The 18,364-nt window shown below is 52.1% G+C and overlaps 1 protein-coding gene across 1 annotated transcript in view; it reads left to right on the top strand.

Moving 5' to 3' along the window:
- Positions 1-16,990, top strand: part of Fam20c (FAM20C golgi associated secretory pathway kinase) — a 55,914-nt gene extending 38,924 nt beyond the window's left edge. Inside the window, exons 4-10 of the mRNA XM_052754295.1 lie at positions 751-843; positions 3,260-3,375; positions 12,924-13,104; positions 14,070-14,179; positions 14,307-14,388; positions 14,912-14,971; positions 16,080-16,990. Of these exons, the coding sequence (XP_052610255.1) occupies positions 751-843; positions 3,260-3,375; positions 12,924-13,104; positions 14,070-14,179; positions 14,307-14,388; positions 14,912-14,971; positions 16,080-16,329 (892 nt within the window). The 3' untranslated portion in view covers positions 16,330-16,990. The remainder of the gene's footprint in view (positions 1-750; positions 844-3,259; positions 3,376-12,923; positions 13,105-14,069; positions 14,180-14,306; positions 14,389-14,911; positions 14,972-16,079) is intronic.
- Positions 16,991-18,364: the final 1,374 nt, after the last annotated feature.

The following is an 18,364-nucleotide window of genomic DNA, read 5'->3' as shown; positions in this document are numbered from 1 at the left end:
GACACCTGAGGGCTTCATATAGCCAACATACTCTTTAAACATTTCAAATACTCTGACCACATATGAAGGCATGAGTGTGGCCTCAACTTTCCTCATGAGCAGATTCTGACCTCTCCCATGTGCCTGGCCTAAAACTCACAGAAGATCTGCCTGCCTCTGCCTCCTGGGCGCTGGGATTAAAAGCATGTGCCACCACATCTGACCCAACTTGTTTTTTAGCCCTCACGGACTGGTAACTCACCAAGTAGGCTGGGCTGGCTTGCCAGTGAGCCCCATGGATCCTCTTGTCTGCCTCCCCAGAACTGGCCTTTTAAATGTGGGTCCTGATGATCAAACTCAGGTCCCCATGCATCCAAAGCATGGGCTTTAGTCATTGAACCATCTCCCCATTGCCTATAATTTATTTTTTTCAAGAAACATATGCTTATTTATGCTTATAACATATGCTTAGTATATATGTCACAGCACGTGTGGAGGTCAGAGGACAATTTTTAAGCATGGCTTTTCTCCTGTCATGTGGGTCCTGGGGGTTGAAATCCAGCTCTTCAGCTGTGGCAGCAGCTACCTTTACCCACTGAGCCATCTCACGGGCCCTTTCATTTGACCCTCCATGATGAGCCTCTGGCAGCCGGTTAGCGGGTAGCATCTGGAAATGTGTGTCAGCTTGGCTTCCAGCTGCACCCGCACCTCAGCTTGTCCCCTCCATCCGCAGCTCCTCTCTGTGACAGACTCTGTCTCTGTGTTCTACAGGCAGACGAGGGAGCAGGAGACGCCGCCTGACTTCTTTTATTTCTCTGACTACGAGAGGCACAATGCAGAGATTGCCGCCTTCCACCTCGACAGGTGAGTGATGTTGGTTGTTGTTGTTGTTGTTTACTCTTTGGGGGGGCCTACCACCCAGCTCCCAAATAAATACACGGAGACTCATTCTTACTTATGAATGCCCGGCCTTACCTTGGCTTATTTCTAGCCAGCTTCTCTTAAATTATCCTGTCTACCTTTTGCCCCTGGGCTTTTCCCGTTCTCTATTCTGTGTACCTCCCTTTCCCTCTTACTCGGTGGCTGTTTTTGTGGCTGGGTGGCTGGCTCCTGGTGTCCTCCTCTCCTTCTCCTTTTCTTGCGCCTTCCTCTTCTCCTATACATCCTGGCAGCCCCTCCCATTTCTCTTTCCTGCCTAGCTATTGGCCATTCAACTTTTTATCAGGTGTTTTAGATAGACACAGTAACACAGCTTCACAGAGTTAAACAAATGCAACATAAATGCAACTCATCTTTGCATCAATAAACAAATATTCCACAGCATAAACGAATGTAACACATTGCATCAATAAACAAATATTCCACAGCATAAACGAATGTAACACATCTTAAACTAATATTCCTCAACAGGTGAGTCCCCTCTCTGCACACTGCCAAGAGCCATCCAGATCCAGATTCCTCTGTGTAGCCATGCATACCACCTACAGAGAGGCTCGGGCCTGGCCTTAGGGATCCATGCAGGCACCATCGTTACCTCCACAACTGCTCCATGCTAACCCGTCATAGGCCCACCAGGGGGTGTGTGTGTGTGTGTGTGTGTGTGTGTGTGTGTGTGTGTCTTTCTGTGTGGGGCATGCACAGAAAACCTCAGGTATCATTCCTCAGGAGCTCTCCACTAGTCAGAAGCACTTGCTGACCTGAAATGCCCCAAGCAGGCTAGGCTGGTGGCTGGTTGGCTAATGAGCCCCAGGAATCAAGTCTGTTCTGCCCCCCGGTGCTGGGGTTACTAGCGTGTGCCACTATACTTGATTGCTAGATAATGAAGTGAGGCTCTGCTGTCTCCCCAGCCTCATGTATCAATCTTACAGACCGGGAAAAGTGAGGCCCCAGGAGAGCCAGCCACCCGTACCCTTAACCAGAGTCAACTTGCCCTCATGGCATTGATGATCCTGATGGGCACCAACACCCCTGCACCCAGCAAGGAGCAGCAGGAGCAGATGGCAGATAGTATCATTGGGGATGAAGGGGGAAGAAATGAGGGCAGAGAGAAGTCCTGGGCATTGTGGGTTTTAACAGATCAGGAAGGCACCTTGGAGGAAGTGGTGTTTTAGTGGTAATAGGAAGTAATAATAGGTGGGAGGCTGTCACCTGTCTCCTAAGGGACAGCCCTGACCCTGGGGTCATCTCTGCGGGGAACAGAGGGACCTCTGCCTAGGCAATAGAAGAGGGATAAGGCTCTGCATTCAGCCTTCAAGACCCCCCTGACAGCACAACAACCATGGCTGGACATAGATCTTAACTCAGCTGTCATGGGGCTGGCTAAACTTCAGAGTTCAGGCTCCATCTTAGAACTATGAGCCAGAATCTGCTCTCCCACAGGATCCTGGGAGACCGGTGCAGATCACAAACCTTACCTGGGAACTAGAAATCCCCAGAAGGCAGACATTTAAGCATCCTGAACCCATGAGTACACCATGAGGTTACTCAAGTTACCACCTTATAAACCAGCCGTGGGGCTGGAGAGATGACTCTGTTGGTAAATGCTTACACGTGGGCTGTGTCCTGAGACATGTACCTCAGTGCAGGGTGGCACACATTTGCGGTTCAGGGCTGGAGAGGTAAAGACAGGAGGACCTCTGCGGCTTGATAACCAGTCAGTTTAGCTCAGTCAGTGAGTTCCAAGCTGCTGAGTGACCTTGTCTCAAAAACAAGGTTGACAGCTCCTGAGAACTGAACACAAGGCTGACCTTATGTGCCGCACCCACGTGTGTCCACACACATGAAAGCAGAGCCATGAAGCTTGGGGTGGCAGGATGCTGGCTGCAGTTGTCCTGTGAAGTCCCGGGGCCCCTCATCACAGGAATGTAGTCTGTCCTTCCCCCTCTGCCCACCCCTCCACCGAGGACAACTCATCTCGACATCCTGTGTCAGCAGGAAAAAGCTAGCACCGGGCATCTCCATTTAATTAAGCAAGCGGCAATGTGTGCAGAAAGAGCCCCATTAAGAGTGGGTAATTTAATTTAATTTCCTTTTTAAATTTAGCCCTGGAATGGGGGCACATTTTAGTTATCAAGCTGGGCCAGAGTCAACGAATGAGGCAGAGAGGCTTCAATCCCTCTGGGGTGCACACCTTCCCGGCACTGATGGTTCTGGGCTGTTCTGAGCCCGAGAGCCTCGTGTGGCAGACGACCCAAGAGTGACAATAGAGCATCTGGCCTCTGCGGACACTGAGAATCAGCCCCAGGAAGTAAAGACCCCTCTTCCCACCTTTTCTCACCAGGATCCTAGACTTCCGCAGAGTCCCTCCGGTGGCTGGCAGGATGATCAACATGACCAAGGAGATCCGGGACGTCACACGGGATAAGAAGCTGTGGAGAACCTTCTTCGTGTCTCCAGGTAACCTTGCTGAGGACAGGGTAGGGCGGGGGGGGGGGGGGACTAATGTGGCTTAGGTCACATGTTGGCTTTGGTCACCTCTAAAAAGATGAGGGATTAGATTACTCTTCCTGTTGCTCAGATAAGATGTCCTGACCAAAGCACCCTACGGAAGGAAGGGTTTATGTGGCTCACAGTTCCAGGGTTCAGTCCATCATGGCAGGGGAAGGCGTGGCGGCAGGAGCAGGAGGCAGCTGGTCACGTGGCATCCACAGTCAGGAAGCAGGGAGAGATGGATGCTGGTGCTCAGCTCACTTTCTCCTTTTCATTCAGTCCAGGACCTCAGCCTGTGGGGTTGTGCTACTCACACTGAGCATGGGTCTTTTTACCTCATTTAACCTAATCTGGAAACTTCTTATAGGCATGCCCAGAGGTGTGTCTCCTAGGCGATTCTAGAGCCTATCAAGTTGACGGTCAATATTAACCATCACAGAGACCATAGAATTCATCTACCTAGCAGCTGTTTCCACTCAGAGTGGCCACTATGTGTGACATGTATGTGTGCCAATCTGCAGACATATGGTCTCTTAGTGACACCTCCCTGTGCCCATACAAAGGGGTTTCCATTGTGGTCCATTGTGCATTTAAGTTAATTAATTGATTGATTGATCGATTGGGTTCTTGTTGTTGTTAGGGTTTGACTTGGGTTTTAGGGGGATAAGCTGGCCTGGAACTCATTATGTATACCAGGCTGGCCCCAAACTCTCCATTTTCCTGCCTCAGCATTGTAAGTGCTGGGATTACAGGCACAAACCACCACACCTGGCTGTGGTTTCATTTGTTTGAGACAGGGTTTCGCTGTGTATCCCAGGCAGTCGTCGAGAGCCCTGTTCCCCAAACCTTTCTAGATCAGAAAGCAGCCAGTGGGGCTGCCCCGTGGAGATGTGGCAAGCAGCCTTCCTCTGCAGATGCAGTAGCTGGTCAGAGACATCTGGTGCACCGAAGGTCACCACTAGACACCCTGCTTCCCAGGGAGATGTATGTGGCTGGGGTGTTCATACTGATGAGACTTCAGTCTTCACGCTGCGAAACCCCCCCCACATACACACACATACACAGACACCAAGTCATGTTGTGCTTATTATCTCTGCATGGATATTCGAACCCTCCACTCTGAGTTTCCCTGTGGTCCAGGCCTGTGACCAGCTGCTTATCTCAGGTCTCTTTGATGCCCCTTCGGGCTCTGAAATACCCCTTCTGCCTACTGTGTGACTGTTTGTTGTTATTTATTTTTTATTTGGGGGTATATGTGGGGTGTGTGTGTGTGTGTGTGTGTGTGTGTGTGTGTGTGTGTGTGTAGTGTGTGTGTAGTGTGTGATGTATAGTGTGTGTGTAGTGTGTGGTGTTTGTGTGTGTATATGGTATGTATGATATGTGTGTATGTGTTTATGTGTATGTGTATATGGGAGTGTGTGGTATAGCGTGTGTGGTATAGGTGTGTGTGTGTGTGTGTGTGTGTGTGTGTGTGTGTATGGTCAAAGTTAAGTGTGTGTGTGTGTGTGTGTGTGTGTGTGTGTGTGTGTGTGTGTGTGGTCAAAGTTGACCTCAAAGGAATGACTTCAGTACATTCCTAGGCCAATCTCCACTCAGTTACTGAGTCAGGGTTTCTTTCTGAACCAGAATCTCACCAATCCCTACTATTCCAGCCAGCCAGCTTATCCCTGTCTCTGTGTCCTGAGTGATAACACTGCAAGTGGCCTCCACACCAGGCCAGCTCTTTTTGGGGCTCGGAACTCCAGTCCTCATGTTGGGAAGTAAATATTTTGTCCACTGAGTCATGTCCTTGGGCCCTGATGTATTTTTGAGATGGGGGTCTCATGTGGCCCAGGCTAGCCCGGAACTCTCTAGGTAGCGAGGGTGACTTGAACTCTGGATCTTCCTGCCTTCACCTCCCAAGTGCTAGCATGACAGGTGTGTGAGGCAACACCTATTTTTTGTTTGTTTGTTGTTTTGTTTTGCTTTATGCAATGCTGGAGATGGAAACTGGGGCTTCACTCATGCTAGCCAAGCACTCTACCAGCTAAGCTACATCTCCAGCCTGTACTGTCCTGTATATTCTGTGCTATACATTCTGAAGGTGCCAGGGGTCCCCTCCCTAGACATCCTGCAAAGCAGAGCGGGGTAGAGGGTCGGGGAGTGCGGAGCAGCTGCCCCCTGGGAGCCACACTCCCCTGATAGTGCAGGTAGGAACTTCACCATGCCTCCCACCCCTGCAGTCCCCGCAGATACATCCAATTAAGACCTTCATTAGCTTTATCTTCAGTCTTGGAGGCTCACAAAAGCCAACCTCAAAGCTCTCGCTTGTCGTCTCTGCGGATCAGCAATTGGGTTCTTTTCCTGGCTGCATTCATGAATGTGTCGGAATTGAGGCCATGAACCCACGCCTCGCTGAAGCTCTGCTTCCACCATCCACCATCTCAGATTCCATTGATAAGAGGAAATAGGGGAGCCAGGGAGGTGGCTCAGCGGGTAAGAATGCTTACTGCATGAGCATGAGGTTATGAGTTCAAATGCCCTCCCAGCACCCACATAAAGGCCAGGCATGGACCCTCACACGCCTGCAACCTCAGTGCTGTGGGAAACCGGAGATGGGAAGATCACTGGGATTCCAGATAGAGTGAGAAACACCATGTCCTTCTGTGGTCTACACACACACACAAACACACACACACACACACACACACACACACACACACACACACACACACACATGATTACTTGAAAAAGTGGAAACACACATTCATCTTTCCTTGCTCCTTAGTGCCTGGCTCCTTGTGACTATCAAGAGCTGGACAATCCTGAGTGGAGAGTCTCTGGAGTTAGCTGTGCAAAAGTATATCACACATAGTTGCTTGGGCCCACGAAACAGCCTGTGCTGTAGATGGGTTCTGCTGAGATTCCCATCTTGACCCCTGCCTGCCTCAGTCACAGGGACTGGCCCTGGTGGCCACTCATTTCTGCAGCTCCAGATCTTAGCTTCTTGCCTTCTAGCTCCTTCCACTGCCCACAGCGACTGACCACCGCACTCCCCAGCTGTGCACACCTCTCAGGCACCGGGGCTGAGCTGAAGCCTGACTGTGCCTGGAGACCTCACTGCTTCTTGTCCTTTGCTGCATAGTCTAATCCAACTTGTGTATACACTCATTCCCATTTGTATGTACTCAGTTTATGTGTATGTGTGTACTCATTTGTGTTTGTGTGCATTCATTCATATAGGTGTGTGCACTCATTCATGTTTGTATGTACTCATTAATGTGTGTGTGCTCATTCATGTTTGTGTGCATTCATTCATATGGATGTGTGCACTCCTTCATATTTGTATGTATTCATTAATGTGTGTGTGTCTGCTCATTCATGTTTGTGTGCACTCATTCATATGGGTGTGTGCAATCATTCATGTTTGTATGTACTTGTTCATATAGGTGTCCTACCCAGGTGATGTCCACCTTGTTTTTTTTAAATCAGGGTCTCTCACTGGAACCTGGAGTTCATCAGTTACATTAAGCTGACTGGCCAGCGAGCCCCAGGGATCCTCCTGTCCCCACTACCCCAGCACTATGATTACAAGCACATGCCACAACATTCAGCTTTTTTTAATGTGGGTTCTGGACTCGGGATCCCATGCTTGTGTGGCAAGGCCTTTACAGACTGAATCATCTCTCCAGGCCTGGTTGCAACTGTTATGGTGATTTTCCCCCTGTTCTCAGAGGTGGCACTGTTTAGCAATGGCTGAGCCACAACTGCTCAGACCCAGCACCCTGCATTTCCCCTCAGGCCTCAATCCTGAGGTCTCAGATGAGGACAGGAAATAAAGATGATCCCGGGCAGGTCAGGCAGGGGTCTAAATGCCAGTCACTGCTGAGAACACTCCCTTCTGAGGCCACGCAGGCTGAATAATGTCACTCACCTAGACCACCCACTCAGATCAGAGCTGCTGGCTCAACATCCAGGCTAGTGACAGGGGTCTCACTCCCCGCAGCTGTGGGCCCAGATAACCCAGCCCCCCAGAGCTCTCAGACAGTATGTGGGTAGTAGGACAGCCATTGGGAAGTCCACAGCTGGGGACACGGAGGGACTGCACTCTACCTCCTGACAACCTGTTCCCCTATCTCTGCCCCAGTGGAGAAGGTCCAGGTGCCAGAGCAGAGGATCAGGAGTTCCCAGCACATTTGTTAGCTTCTCCTGCTTCTCTGGATGGGTCTGTGACGAAGGTGTCACCTTGCCCCTGCTTTATAGCGGCTCATGGAATTTTGTGCATATGTGTGTCATCTGTAGGTATGTGAGTGCGTATGAACATGTGTGCTCACACATCTGCATGCGGAAGCCAACCTTGGCTACCATTCCTCAGGAACCTTTAACCTTGTTTTTGAATGCAGGGTCTGTCTCTCCCTGGCCTGGAGCTCACTGAGTGGGCTTTCTTTTTACAGTGGGTTTGGGGAATGGAGCTCAGATCTTCGCTTCTCCAGTAACTGCGACCTCCCTGGCCCTCTGTGTAATATTTAAGATGCCATTTATCACTCTCGGTGCTCTAAATACAGACATCTGTGAATCCCTTCCACCACCAGAACCTTCAGCCTCCTGCCCCTTGCCAGGCCATGCTGCCCTCTGTCCCAGATGGGTCACTGTGCTCTCTCTCTCTCTCTCTCTCTCTCTCTCTCTCTCTCTCTCTCTCTCTCTCTCTCTCTCTCTCTCTCTCTGCTTCGGTCCACTTGGGGGCCGACACATGGCCTCTTTGGTTCCGTGACTTCTTGGCACTGGGATCTGAAGATGTGAGGTCACGTCACCTCAAATGTCAAATGCCTAACAGTCTCCCTGGAGATGATTTGCCGCCAGTGGCGTTCCACATCCAGCTTGGCTTCAGGAGAAGGGCAGAAGCAGCAAGTTAAGAACTTGCTAGACTGTGTTTTCTGTGGCCCAAGGCCCCTAGCAGCCCCGCTGAAAGGCAGTAGACAGCTCATGAGGGTATGTGGGGTCCAAGCAGCAGTCATAGATGAGGGCTTTGGAGCTAGGAGCCACCAAGGTCATCCAGTGCAGCATCAGTATACTGTGGACTTGGTCACTTTGAAATAGTGAAGAATCCTGGATATCGTTCGTTTTTCTTTTTTGTTTGGCACATGAACACGCCCAAGCAGGTGCACATGGAGCCCACGGGTCAACATCAGGTGTCTTCTTCCATCTCTTTCCACCTTGTGTTTTGAGACAGGGTCCCTCACTGAATTTGGAGCTTACAGATTCAGCCAGACTGGCTGGTCACTGAGCCGAAGGGATCCAACCATTTCCGCCTTTCCTAAAGTTGGTATCACAGATGTGAGCCATAGTATCCAGCTCTTTTTTGTTTGTTTGTTTGTTTGTTTGTTGTTTTGTTTTTCTAGACAGGGTCTCTCTGTGTAACGGCCCTGGTTGTCCTGGAACTCGCTCTGTAGACCAGGCTAGCCTGGAACTCACAGAGATCCACCTGCCTCTGCCTCCCAAGTGCTGGGATTAAAGGTGTGCGCCACTGCGCCCGGCTCACAGTGCCCAGCTTTTGAATGTGGGTTCTGGGGAGCTCACTCAGGTCCTCATTCAGCAAGCACTTTACAGCTGAGCTGTTCCCGGGGCCCTGTTTGTTTGTCATAGACAAAAGACTGAACTAAATACTCATCTGAGCAGATGAGACATGTCTTTGTTGGGAACCTCAGCTGATTGCCCTGCGCATCCCTTGGGCTTCCCACCATTTGTCAGGTGTCCCCTCCCCACAGCCCCCTGCAGCTGCTGCTCCCTCCGCTGGCCCACAGCTCCCCGTTTGCAGCTCATGGTTGCAAGTTGTTGGTTGCCCCCCCATGAACCCCAAGAGTCTTCCCTGGCTGTCAGGGGCCCCCTAAGGGGGTTCATCTGGCCTGGATGGTTCACTCTTGACATTCTGCAGAACTGGGTGTCCCCGGCCAGTCTAGAACACAGCTGCCTCCACCTAGCTGTCCCTGCCAGACCACTCTGCCCCGTCAGCCAGATTTCTTCCGAGCACCTTCCAGATGTCTGGTTTCCTCTGAAGCACAGGGTCTTGGAGGCAGCTTTGATCTTACTTTAGAAAGCCGGGTCTGTTTGGATTCGCTGTTTCTGCTTTGCTTGCGCTTCTAGATCCCTCCGCTGCCAAAATTGCCATTGCTGCTTCTGAGAGCTAAGTGCAGCTGGAAAGCCTTTGATCACAGCAGACACCCTTATACTTCTGAGCTGCTCTGCTCTGGGTCAGTCAGGAGGTGCACACCCCTCCCTTCCAGGTGGGGCAGGCCTCAGAGGGGCCTTCTGTAAGCTCAGGCACGGAGCCTGCAAAAGCTCCATCCTAGGTAGCTCCTGGGCAGTAGAGTTCAGAGAGGGCAGTTTGGTGCCCCCGCGCCCCACAGCTGAGAGGTTTGGCTGGGCCTCTGAAGCCCCCAGCTCCAACGAACACATTTCTGTCTGTCTCTGTTTCTACTGACATGTCTCGTATGTGTACCTTGGTCCTCTGTACCCACCTTGTTTGTTTCTGCAAGTCCTTCACGCCTATGTGAAACCAAGTTGTGTGGAGCAGAAACAGGGTTCCTTTCCTCTCCCAACGTGATAGGCTCTGAGCCCAGCTCAGGTAGGGCCAGCGGGCTAACAGAGGCATCCAATTTCATGGTTCTGGCCAACAAGAGGTGGGATAGAAATTTTCCTCCTCCAGATCATGCTTTTGCCTGGCCTCCGCTGCTTTTCTGACTAGGCAGGGGTGAGGGGTGACGGTGGCTGAGTGAGGGGCAGCTGGCTAAAACTGCATCAGCTCCTGGAGCTGCAGTGGGCTGGTCTCCTTTTGATCCTTTCCACCTTAATTACGCAGCACTGACTAGGGAGGGGTGATGAGGCCAAGAAGGGAAGGGGAGAGGAAAGGCAGTGAGCCTGGCCAGTCAGGACTTGTGTGCCACGGGTGTGTCCGAAATCATAGATAACATATACCCCCTCCCACCCCTGCCCCTTCCAGACCTGGTCCTGGCAGTTCTCCAGCCTCCTTCCCCTCTGATGGCTATATGGCTTAGGTGTGCTTTGCAGAGTTTGTTTCGTATTATTTTTTTCCTCGTGTGTGTGTGTGTGTGTGTGTGTGTGTGTGTGTTGTCTTAATTAGGGTTCTTATTACTGTGAAGAGACACTGTGACCACGGCAACTCTTACAAAGAAAACATTTGATTGAGGTGGCTCGCTTACAGTTTCAGAGGTTCAGTCCATTATGTTCATGAAGGGAAGCATGGCGGCATGCAGGTAGACACGGTGCTGGAGCTGAGCGCTACATCTTGCAGGCAACAGGAAGTTGACTGACTGTCGCACTGAGGGAAGCTTGAGAAAAAGACCTCAAAGCCCGCCCCTCCAGTGACACACCTCCAACAGAAGGTGTGGCCCAGATTAAAGGTGCACCCTCCAGCCTCAAGGTCTGGGTTAAAGGTGTGTGCCATTCCGCCTCCTCCAACAAGAGCACACTTCCTGCGACAAGGCCACACCTCCTAATAGTGCCACTCCTTAAGGAGCTTATGGGGGCCAAATACATTCAAACTCCCACAGTGTGTGTTCCAGAGGTTGACATCAGATGTCTTCTTCAATGCCAGTTTCTCTTATTGAATTTGGAGCTAGCTCCCTGATGGGGCTGGACTGTCTATCCAGCATGCTCCAGGGATCGCCCTGTCTGAACATCCCCCGCATTGGGGTTACAAGCAGACCCAGTCACTGGGGAGTGGCTGAGTTGGCAGACTGCTTACCTAGCACTGATGAAGCCCTGAGTTCCATCCCCAGCACCACATAAACCAGTCGTAGTGATGCATACTGGCATCCCAGCACTTAGGAGGTGGGAGCAGGAGAAACAGAAGTTCAAGGTTCGAGGCTGGGGAGAGAGCTCGGTCCGTAAAGTGCTTGTCTTCTAAGCCGGAGGACCCTGGCTCAACCCCCAGACTCCATGCTTAAAATAAATAAATAAACGAACAAACAAATGAATGAATAGAAGTAAATGCTCACTGTGGGGTCACACCCTTGTAATACCAGATCTAAGGAAGTGGAGACACGGGCCTTCCCTGGTGCTTGCTGGCCAGTCCGTCTAGCCTGCTTGGCGAGCATCAGGTAAGGGAGAGACCCTGTCGCCAAAACAAGGTGGACAGTGTCTGAGGAATGGCGTCTGAGATTGTCCTCGGCGCTCCCCACACACATGTGTGTACATCCATGCATGCATGCACACATACAAGTCAAAATTCATCTGCTCCATAGAGAATTCCAGGCCAGCCCTGTCTCAAAAAAAACAAAAACAAAAAACAGAAAAAGAAAGAAAACTGTTTCCTTTCTCCAGTGTTGGCTGATGGTGTCTAGGTGGCTTCTTTCCTTTCTCAGCCACACAGGCTTGAGCATGGAAATGTTTCCCCATGTCTCACATGCTGGGAACCCAAGCTGGAGCAGCTGGGTTGGAGCCAATCCCTACATGTACCCCTCTGACAGCTACTAGGCTGTCTTCCAAGTGTCTTCATCATTGGATGACCCTGATGGGAGCCCAGGGCTTTTTACCTCCTTGACACATGTCACCATATGGCCCTTTGGTCACCACCGTCCAAGAGGGTGTGAGCTACTTTCTCACTGTGGGTTTGGTGCAGGTTTTCCAGATGAAGTCTGCTTCATCTGAATGTCTTCCCATGGGCTTTATGACCATTTGCAAGTGTGTGTCTGTGTGCATATGTGTGGAGACTTTGGGGGCCCTTCTTCAGTCACTATCAACCTTTTTTTTTTTTTTCAATACAGGGTTTCTCTGTGTAGTTTTGGAGCCTTTCCTGGAACTCTGTAGCCCAGGCTGGCCTTGAACTCACAGAGATCCACTTGCCTCTGCCTCCCAAGTGCTGGGGTTAAAGGCATGTGCCACCACTGCCCAGCCCTTTTTTTTTTTACTTTTTTATTTTATCTTATTTTATTTTTGAGATGGGGTCCCTCACTTTTACCTAGAACTCACCAAGTAGGCCAGGTTGCCCAGCAGTGAGCCACAGAGTCCTCCTGTCTCACCTTCCCAGCTCTGGGATTCCGAGCATGGCGCTGTCATACCCGGGTTTTTACATGAGTGCTAGGGCTGGAACCCAGGTCTTCATGGTTGTGGCAGCCTTTGCCACTGATCTCTGCCTGTCCAGACCCCATCTGTATTTCTTTGGAACCTGATCTGTTTATGTCTTTGCCTGAGTAAGGGGTTCCTTTCATGGCTGGGCTGTAAGTGTTCTTTGCAGATAAATACTAGAGCTTCCTCAGGGGTATGATTACATTTTCTCTACTCTCAGGAACCTGAGTCGATCTTAGGGGATTGGAGTGGGAGCAGCAAGCAATCCTGACTTTGACAGGGCCTGACTTTGACTCCCTGTGACTGCTCCGAGGGTGTTCCGGGGTGTGGGATCAGGAGTAGTGGCAGCCACTCTGTGGCGAGTCTGGGCTGTGGGGAAGTACCTCCGGGGCTGCACTGTGGGCATTTCTAGGGGCGGCGGCCACTGACTGACTGGATCTACCCTTCTTCAGCCAACAACATCTGCTTCTATGGGGAGTGTTCCTACTACTGTTCCACGGAGCATGCCCTGTGCGGGAAGCCCGACCAGATTGAAGGCTCCCTGGCGGCCTTCCTGCCTGACCTATCACTGGCCAAGAGGAAGACGTGGCGGAACCCCTGGCGTCGCTCCTACCACAAGCGAAAGAAGGCAGAGTGAGTCAGGCACCCCAGGGACTTAATGGGCCAGCTTCTGCCCACTGCACAGCCGAGGACACCGGGCCTGGAGGGCAGAGTCAGTAGCCCGTGGCTCAGGGTCAAAAGGCACAGCAAGGACAGTGCAAAGGGCACCGCTTGTGCCGCTGTGAGACAGTGGCAGCCGTGTGTCCTGGTTACTTGTTGCTGACAGAGATGGCTTTTGGCTTACAGTTTGAGGGTGCAGTCCATCATCATGAGGGAGGCATGGCGGCAGAAGAAGCCCAAGGTAGCTGGTCACAGTCAGGAAGCAGAGAGAGAGAGAGAGAGAGAGAGAGAGAGAGAGAGAGAGAGAGAGAGAGAGAGAGAGAGAGATATGAGATACTGAGCTCGCTTTCCATGTTTTATTCAGCCTAGGACCCCAGTCTAGGGAATGGTGCCACCCACACACAAAATTCAGAGTGGGTCTTTGCTTCAGTTAAAACTCTCTGGAAACACCCTCACTGACACGCCCAGAGGTGTGTCTCCATGGTGATTCTAAATCCAGTCAAACTGATAATATTCACCACCACAGGGTTCCTATCTAAGAGGTAGGAGAGATGCTGGCCTGCCACTGGGATTGCTCAAAACACAACCACCTCCCCACACCCCTGTCTGCCAGGTGCTAGAACAGACAGCCCATCCCCATAAAAACCATGACACCAGCCAATAGTGCTTTCAGCCCTGGTCCCAGCTAGGGCGGAAAGAATGGCTTCATCACCTCCCAGGCCCCTACTCCTTCCTGTGAATTCAGCCTCATAGCCTGTCCCAAGATGTGTTCCTGCAGATACTCCACCCCTACTGTGAATCCTTCTTACAAAATGAGAACCTACTGGCCCATGATCTCCTGAGCCAGGAGGCGCCAAGCATCTGGCCTGGACCTTCTTCTTCACTCAGAGGAGAAGCCCTCAATCTTGGTCTCATTATGCCCCCTCCCCCCACCACAGGTGGGAAGTGGACCCCGATTACTGTGAGGAGGTGAAGCAGACGCCACCCTACGACAGTGGTCACCGAATCCTGGACATCATGGACATGACTGTCTTTGATTTCCTCATGGGTACGTCCTACAGGGCATGCTGGCTGCCAGGAACACCTAGACACCTTTGCCTGGGGGGACCACCTGGTGACCCACAGCTCAGGAAGGGCAGAGGCCTCTGAGCAGTTATGCGTGCTTGTCCCCGCAGGGAACATGGACCGACATCACTACGAGACCTTTGAGAAGTTCGGGAATGAGACCTTCATCATACACTTGGACAATGGGCGTGGGTGAGTCTTCTGTGCCCTTGAAGACCCTGGGAAGCCAGCCATCCCCCACCCGTGGGGGACCAGCCTAGCCTGAGATGCAGTCCCTGGGGCAGGGCAATCACCTGAGAGGCTGGGTCCAAGACACGTCAGGGCGTGCATCGTTCGGCAGGGAAGACTCCCACAGGGTGCTGGATTTATGGCAGTGGCCATATGAGTACTTCCTATCATACCTTCCTGTTGCCCTGGGGAAACTGAGGCCAGAGATCCTGTGGCTTGACTAGAAGGGCCAGCAAGCCGTCAATTCTGCCTGGGAGAGGCCATTAACCTCTGCTTAATAAGGCAGAACGCCATACCCAAATTTAAAAAAAAAAAAAAATCAATACTGCCAATGCTGGACATGGCCAGGATCAGCCTTGACCCCAATGATCCTTACGAGGTTGCCATGGTACTACGGCACCATGGTGCTAAGAGGTGGGGCCCTGCAGGGCTGGGGCCCTGTACCCTCTCCGGCTTTCCAGCTGACCACTCTACCTTCTTCCTGCAGGTTTGGGAAATATTCACACGATGAGCTTTCCATTCTAGCACCTCTTCATCAGTGCTGCAGGTATGAGCTCCTGCCTGGCTGAACGGCTCCCTGCCCCAGCTGCAGCCAATCGCTACCTGAGAGGCAGGGGGTGGAGCTTGCCCCCACCCATTGTATCACCGGTGGGCAGGCATCCACATCCCATCTCACCTCACTGCCTGAGGCTCCTGCTTACCCCTCTTCCCTAAGCCTCACCTGGGCACCTCCCACCTATAAGGGTTCTCAGCGGGTTGCAAGTCCAGACAAAGGGTCCTTCTGTCCTGCCCATGGCTACCAAACTCATCCTGCCCACTTTCCACGGCCTCTCAAACCTACCCCCCCCCCCACACACACACATACACACTGGTGGCTGGACATAGGCTCCCAGAGCAAATTACTTATGTCCCTTGGAGACACAGAGTACATCTGGCCAGGGCCACTGGACAGTTGAGGAGGGACTGTCTCCCAGTTGAGCAGTTACCCCAGTCTTGGATCTGTCCTCAAGATTTGGGGTACCTGTCCTGTCACCTGCCCTCTGGACAGGACTATATCAATGTCTAGAACAGCAATTCTCAACCAGTGGGTCACGACCCCTTTGGGGGTCAAACTACCTTTTCACAGGGGTCGCATATCAGATATCCTGCATATCAGATATTTACATTGCGATTTGTAACAGTAGCAAGATTACAAGGAAGTAGCAACGAAAATAATTTTATGGTGGGGGGGGGTCACCACCACATGAGGAACTGTATTAAAGGGTCACAGCATTAGGAAGGTTGAGAACCACCAATCTAGAATGACCCATTTCCATATGACTTAGACCCGTGAAGTCTGGGCTCTCAGGCCTCCTTGTCCACTCTGTGTCTATCTCCCCCTATTCATCTCTCTGGCTCTGTCCATGCCTCTCTATCTCTGTTACCCTCCTTCACACCGCTATCTCTGTCTCCATCTCTGACTCTGAGCTCTGTGTGTTTCTCTCTCTATACATCTGTCTGTCTCTCCATGTCTCTGTCTCTTGTCCTCACGTCTCCATCTGCGTGTCTCTATGTCCCTGCCTTTCTATGTCTCTCTGTCTCTCTCTCCAGATGCCACCCCGCCAGAGCCCCCACCCTATTTCCTTCCCGGTGGTGACACCCCACTCTCTCTTCAGGATCCGGAGGTCCACCTACCTGAGGCTGCAGCTGCTGGCCAAGGAAGAGCACAAACTGAGCCTGCTGATGGCCGAGTCCCTGCAGCATGACAAGGTGGCCCCGGTGCTTTACCAGCTGCACCTGGAGGCCCTGGACCGGCGGTTGCGGATAGTGCTGCAGGCCATACGAGACTGCGTGGAGAAGGACGGGCTGAGCAGTGTGGTGGAAGACGACCTAGCCACTGAGCACAGAGCCTCCACGGAGAGGTAGTGACCTGCGCCTGCCTGTGAGGAAGGAGGAGCGCAGAGCCGAGCCACCTGTGAATTCAGTGAATTCGGATGGGATGGGTCATCCCCATAGCGTGACCTGTGGCAGGGAGCCTGAGGTCTCCATCATGGCTCTGATAGGGAAGTGTGGGCCTCTGGGTCCAGCAGAGACCGGACAAAGCACTCTGGACATGCAGCAGAAGGACCTTTACTTACTATTTTGTACTTCACACAAGGCTCACACTCCTGTCAGTGGAGAGCCACCCAGCAGACCAGAGATCACCTCTGGGTCCCTTGGAGGACCTTCTGTGATGTGATCACACTCTGGCTCTCAATTACAATGCACTTTCTGCTCCCCCTTCCCGGGTCCTCTTCCCTCTGAGGCTGCAGAGCCCCAGGGAGGGGATGCTCGGCTGGACATCATGGCCTGTGTGGGGGCAGCTGGGCACCCAAGAATGGAGTTTTGGATACAGATGACCAACCATCCACTTGTCCACTGCCTTACTGGTTGGAGGTGGACACTGCCTCCCCTGGCTGAGCTCTGGACAATGGATGTTAAGGCACCATGCAGGGCCTGTGGCCCCAGAGCAGCAGGCTCACCTTGGGACATTTTTGCGGAGTAGTTTGCAGTGAGGTAATGGTGCAATAAAGACACAGCAAGCGTGTGCCGTGGCTCTCCGGGGTGGGGACTTGCTCTTTGGTCGAGCTGTCCTCCTAGGCAGCCCGACAACATGGCCAAGGTCTGCTCTTACGCTGTCTCTGTGACCTGGGTCTTCAGCACGTTAGGGCTGTGAAGGCAGCCGCCTGCACAGCCCCCAGTAGATAATCAGGCTAGGCAAGGCTTGTGCTTCAAAGGGGCAGGGCAAGGGAGGTGATGTGAGCTCAGCTACATCCTGCCCTGCTCCTGAAAAACTCGGGGCTCTGAGCCACAGGAGGCTCCCCCAGGGGTGGCATCCACACAGCCCTCCATAGGGCCACAACATACCTGAGCAGGAGCCATAGAAGGGCTTGCCCAGGGGCCCAGTGAGAGCTGCAGGCCATTGCACTGCTAGCCTCGGGGCTCAGAGCCTGTCTTAGTTAGGGTTTCTACTGCTGTGAAGAGACACCGTGACTATGGTAGCTCTTATAAAGTTATAAAGGAAAAGCATTTCATTGGGGTGGTTTACATGTTCAGAGGATCAGTCCATTAGCATCATGGTGGGACATGGCAGCATGCAGACAGACATGGTGCTGGAGAAGGAGCTGGAAGTTTTATATCTTGATATGCAGGCAACAGGAAGTGAACTGAGACACTGGGTGTGGCTTGAACATATATAAGACCTCAAAGCCCGCCTCTACAGTGACACACTTCCTCCAACAAGGCCACACCCACTCCAACAAAGTCACACCTCTAATAGTGCCGCTTCCTTTGGGGGCCATTTTCTTTCAAACTACCACAGACTCTCCTCCACCCCCCACTATCTGCTAGAATGATCTACCTCCTTCCAGTAAGCTGCTGCTGTACTGGTCAGGGGCTAGGCCTCCTCCCAGAAGCAGAGTCCAGGAGAGGACAGTGGCGAGGACCCACTGTGGACCCATGAACTCCTGAGTCACAAGAATGCCAAAAAACATGGCCTGCTCCTATTCCAGGCATTCCCAGCTGTCACCTTGTGACCTGTTCACATGCCACTCCCTTAGAGTGTGTGGGGGGAGAGGGGAGGCTCAGTAGTGGCACTAGAGCCCAACAGTTAAAGCCCTGATGTTCTCAGATGCAATAGTGCAAGGACAGCTTATTGTGTAGATGTGTATGTATGTATATGTAGTTCAGGTGTGTGTGTGGTGGGGGGCAGAGGCTCATGTCACGTATCTTCCTGTGCCACCCTCTACCTTGTCTTTTAGGACAGGTTCTCTCACTGAACCTGGAGCTCCCCAATTTGGTTTAACTGCTTGGCCTGGAGTCCTGGGATACTCTTGTCTCTGCCTCCCCAGGACTGGAATTCCAGGTGTCCACCTCCATGCCTTGGTGTGTGTGTGTGTGTGTGTGTGTGTGTGTGTGTGTG

This window comes from Peromyscus californicus, unplaced genomic scaffold, assembly GCF_007827085.1.
Source record: "Peromyscus californicus insignis strain IS unplaced genomic scaffold, ASM782708v3 Scaffold_2__1_contigs__length_46816999, whole genome shotgun sequence".
In the NCBI taxonomy this organism is placed as follows: Eukaryota; Metazoa; Chordata; class Mammalia; order Rodentia; family Cricetidae; genus Peromyscus; species Peromyscus californicus.
The sequence above is the reverse complement of the archived record's forward strand: the minus strand, read 5'-3'. Positions and strand labels throughout refer to the sequence as shown.